Source organism: Carlito syrichta, unplaced genomic scaffold (genome assembly GCF_000164805.1).
Source record: "Carlito syrichta isolate Samal-C Ts95f unplaced genomic scaffold, Tarsius_syrichta-2.0.1 Scaffold120782, whole genome shotgun sequence".
Lineage (NCBI taxonomy): Eukaryota > Metazoa > Chordata > Mammalia > Primates > Tarsiidae > Carlito > Carlito syrichta.
Window position 1 is genome coordinate 10,212 of NW_007064878.1, and position 4,000 is coordinate 14,211.

Consider the following 4,000-nt stretch of genomic DNA (forward strand, 5'->3'; position numbering starts at 1 on the left):
TGGGCTCAGGCAATCCACTCACCTCAGCCTCCCAAAGGTGCGGGATTACCGACTGAGCCACCAAGCCCGGCTGCAGTGAATTTTCATCAGTGCTTAGCCAGGGCTCAGGGTTCTGGGGGTGTGGCCCCTCCCCAGTCCCCCCGTTCCTGCACACTCACTGGCTGTCCGTTCTCCAGAAGCTCATACACGCTGTTGGTGTAACTCCGACCCTTGACACCGGCCCGGTCAGAGCTGCACTGGGGCAGCGTATGGAGGAAGCGAATGTTGGGATCGGCCACGCTCAGGTCGTCAGGCACCCCACAGTCCAATGGGAAGAGGATGTACAGCCGCTGGCTCCCTGCACCCCGCAGTATGTTGTTGTGGCGCTGGTTGTAACTTTGGATCCGGGCCTGGAGCCCTGGGGTAGGAAGCCCGAGAAACCACTGACCCTGTCTCGGAGCTGAGACCCAGGTCACTGCCCCCTCAGTGTGGTACAGGAGAATGGAGGGTCCAGCCCACTCTCTTTGTATTGCAGGCCAGGAGGGTTAGAGAACCAGAAGCCTCCCCACCCCTCCCCCTACTCTATGAAGCTCTCTCTCCCCTCACTTCTGCTTTCCCCAGATGTCTGTGTTAGCCCCGCCCTTTCCCGCCACTGACTTCCAGGGCTCTGAGGGGCAGGCAGAGCCCTGGGAGGTAGGTGACATTCCCAACATTTCCAGGTGCACAGAGCCAGGCCTCTAGCTCCAGACCTGTCACCCAGCAGAAGCCCTGGTATCCAGGGGAGACAGCAATGAGATATGGACGAGCCAGTTAACCTGCAAGTCAGAGGAATGAGACACATGGGCCCCACAATGGAGTTCAAGGGTCCAGGCTCTGGACAGACCTGGGTTCAAATCCTTTCTCCTCCTCTCAGAAAGTCATGTGACAGTGGACAAGTCACTTAAGCTCTCAAAACCACACATTTTTAATCTCTAAAATAGAAATGGGCTAGGTGTAGTGGCTCACGCCTCTAATTCTAGGTACTTTGAGAAGTGGAGGCAAGAGGATTGCCTGAGTCCATGGATTCGAGACCAGCCTGGGCAACTTGGTGAGTCCCTGTCACTACAATTAAAAAAAAAAATTAGGCTGAGGTGAGTGGATTGCCTGAGCCCGCGGGTTCGAGACCCACCTGGGCAACTTGGCGAGACCTCATCTCTACAATAAATCAAAAATTAGTCAGGCGTGGTAGCGTGCGCCTGTAGTTCCAGCTACTCGGAAGGCTGAGGCGGAAGGATCGCCGGAGCCCAGCGGGTCTAGGCTGCGGGGGCCGGGAGCGGCCGCTACACTCCAGTCTGGGCGACAGAGTGAGACTCCAACTCAAAAAAAAAAAGAAAATGCTTTGAAAAGTATAGCAAGTTCTGGAAACACAAGCGACTGTCTATTTTATTATCTGTCTCGTAGGTCTGGAAATGGAGACATAAAGGATGGCCCACCTGGTAGGATCAGTCGCAGATACCCAATGTAATATGACCATGCCAGCCCATGGGCCACGTTGAAGTTCCCTTTCTCACAGACTGTAGAGACCTCAGCTGGGGTCAGGTCCTGTGGGCAAGCAGGATGGGACGGGGTCCTCCATTAAACACTCAGAGCCCTCCTCCTCCGAGAAGGTTTCCCAGCCTGCTGCTGGCTTGTTCCCTTCTTTGCCATTGCTGAACCCACCGTACCAGGACGTTGTAGGCTCCACTCCCACCTTTAAATCTATCCCACTCCCAGTATGAGCTCAGAGCAGGTCACGTGAGCCACAGCCTCCACTTGAGCAGACTCTCCACCTCTCTCTGTGTCATACCTGCAGTTCCAGGAGGATAGTCAGTGCCTGCGAGAGGCCCAGGAGGGCAAGCACCCAAGTGAGGGGCAAGTCATCCGCGTTTGGGTAGGAGGAGTAGAAATAGCAGGACAGCAGCAGCAGGGCCACACAGCGGAAGGGGCAGCCCAGGCAGGCCCGCACAGCCCTCCAGTAGCTGTTCTGGTACCTGTGGGTGACAGCCAAGTCCCAGCCCCCAACCCAGCTCAGTTATAGAGGTTCAGGGAGGGGCAGGGCTAGGCCTCAGGGGGGTGACACATGTTGGGTGCCCCCATCATAGGCACTGCAGGAAGTCACCTGGAGTGGACGTGGCGCATCTCCTCAGCCAGGTTGCAGATTCCCTTTAACATCAGTCCCAGCTGCAGGTAGGCATGGTGGAACACCAGCCACTGGAGAATGTGGTCTGACAGCTCTCCCATTCCCCAAAGGGCCGCCAGGCAGGCAATCAGCAGGACAAAGGCTGCTTTTTTGGCCCCGTGACCCCTGGGACACGGGATGGACGGATGCAGGCTGGAGTGCGGCATCTGTGGACACCAAGATATCCATGGCCACGCTCCCCTCGTTGTCTTGCTCTTCTGGGATCGAAGCCCTGGCTGGGCTCCTCCCCTCAGCTCTCCCTTTCCCTGGTGCCCAGCCATCCCCAAAGGCTGCTCTTAGAGACTCCTCTAGGGGACAGGCTGGCAATAAATCATCCCAAAGCTCTAGTCCAGGAGTTTGCTGAAAACAGAGCCCGGCCTGCAGACACTCTCCCGACCAAGTCCCGGTGAGACCACAGATGTGGAGAAGAAAGAAGACAGCCCAGATGCAGATTGGAAAGTGTCCAGGGCAGCCCTACCCAACCAGGAACCCTTCGAGACCTGGGCTCCCCTATCCCCGGAATCCACCCCAGGGAGATAGCACAGTGGAGAACCAGAGCTCAGGGAGTACAGTCGGGTAGCCAGAGGCAGGGCACCCCCTCACCTCTGGGTCCCCAGGGGCCCTAAGCTTAGTGTTCCGGCTGGGCTGCTCCGGATCCTACCTTCTGCCTCCTGGATACAGGCTGTTCCGGAAGATGGCAAGGAGAGAAGTCTGGGAGCAACAGCTACCAGCAGCCAAGGGCAGCCTCTCTGAGAGCAGCCTGAAAATAAAATGTGCAAAACAATTGCTTTCTCCACACCTTCCTGTCCTGGCATCTCTCCAAACCTCAGCTTGAGGTGCACAGAGAGAAGGGTATTTCCTGCCCTTCGGGGAGGGAGGAAGCGCCCCCCCTCAAGGCACTGATGAGCCAGGCCTGAGTTGTGAGGTGGGGGCTAAGGGTTGAGAAAGCCCCCTTTCCACTTCCCTTTGCTATTCTCAAACCAAGGGTATTTAGAGACATACTCACCACAGTCGCAACCCTGAGCACCAGGGTCCCCTCAAGCCCCCAGGATCAGACACACTTTATCCAACACCCAAGCAGGAACCCCCCCATGCCACCAAAGGCAACACACTCACCACGAGAAGCTTTCCTGTCTGCTTATTTGTATTCTGATTTCCAGAGGCTGATCCTCTTTTTCTGAACACTGTGACCTCAGAAGGGAGGCGGGGAAAATGAGCAAAGTTGTTTCCTGTAACAACAGCCTTTCTAATAAGGGTGGGAGCAGAAGACAGACAGAGGAACGGAGTTTTGACTCTCAGGAAATGACTACGCCCTGGACTCCTTAGCGAGAGAGCCTGCTGGTTCCTGTAGCGAGGTGGTTGTGTAGATGATGATAATAATAAAGTGTTTGCCTCGTTCCAGACCCTGTGCCAGTGTTGTATGTATCATTTCCCTTCGTCTTCCCAGCCCTCCTGTCCGGTGGGTGTAATTCTATCCCCGTTTTACAGATGGGTAACCTGAGCCTCGGTGAGGGGCAGTGTAAGTGAGGGAGTGGGGACTTGAAGCCTAGTTGGTTGCTTCAAAACCCAGCTTGTTCTGTGCCTCGTTTTTCTGGGAGGGAGTGAGAGACACCAGGACCAAGTTTCATGTGTTGGGACTCAGAAAACCAGACCCCAAAACAAAGGCCTCAGAGGCAAAAACCTCCTGCCTTCTTTTTTTGAAGAAGTTGAGTTGGAGTCTCACTGTCGCCCAGACTGCAGTGCAGTGGCCGTTCCCGGCCACCGCAGCTTCAACCAAAGGCGCAGGATTACAGGCTGAGCCACCAAGCCTGGCTTTTTTTTTTT

General features: G+C 55.7%; 1 protein-coding gene across 1 annotated transcript in view; it reads right to left on the minus strand.

Annotated features, from left to right (window-relative positions):
- TMEM173 (transmembrane protein 173) overlaps positions 1-3,362 on the minus strand; it is a 5,082-nt gene extending 1,720 nt beyond the window's left edge. Inside the window, exons 1-6 of the mRNA XM_008048185.1 lie at positions 3,293-3,362; positions 2,838-2,936; positions 2,117-2,343; positions 1,805-1,988; positions 1,452-1,560; positions 159-397 (exon numbers count right to left, since the gene is read on the minus strand). Coding sequence (XP_008046376.1) covers positions 159-397; positions 1,452-1,560; positions 1,805-1,988; positions 2,117-2,343 — 759 coding nt within the window. The 5' untranslated portion in view covers positions 2,838-2,936; positions 3,293-3,362. The remainder of the gene's footprint in view (positions 1-158; positions 398-1,451; positions 1,561-1,804; positions 1,989-2,116; positions 2,344-2,837; positions 2,937-3,292) is intronic.
- Between the last annotated feature and the right edge of the window lie 638 nt (positions 3,363-4,000).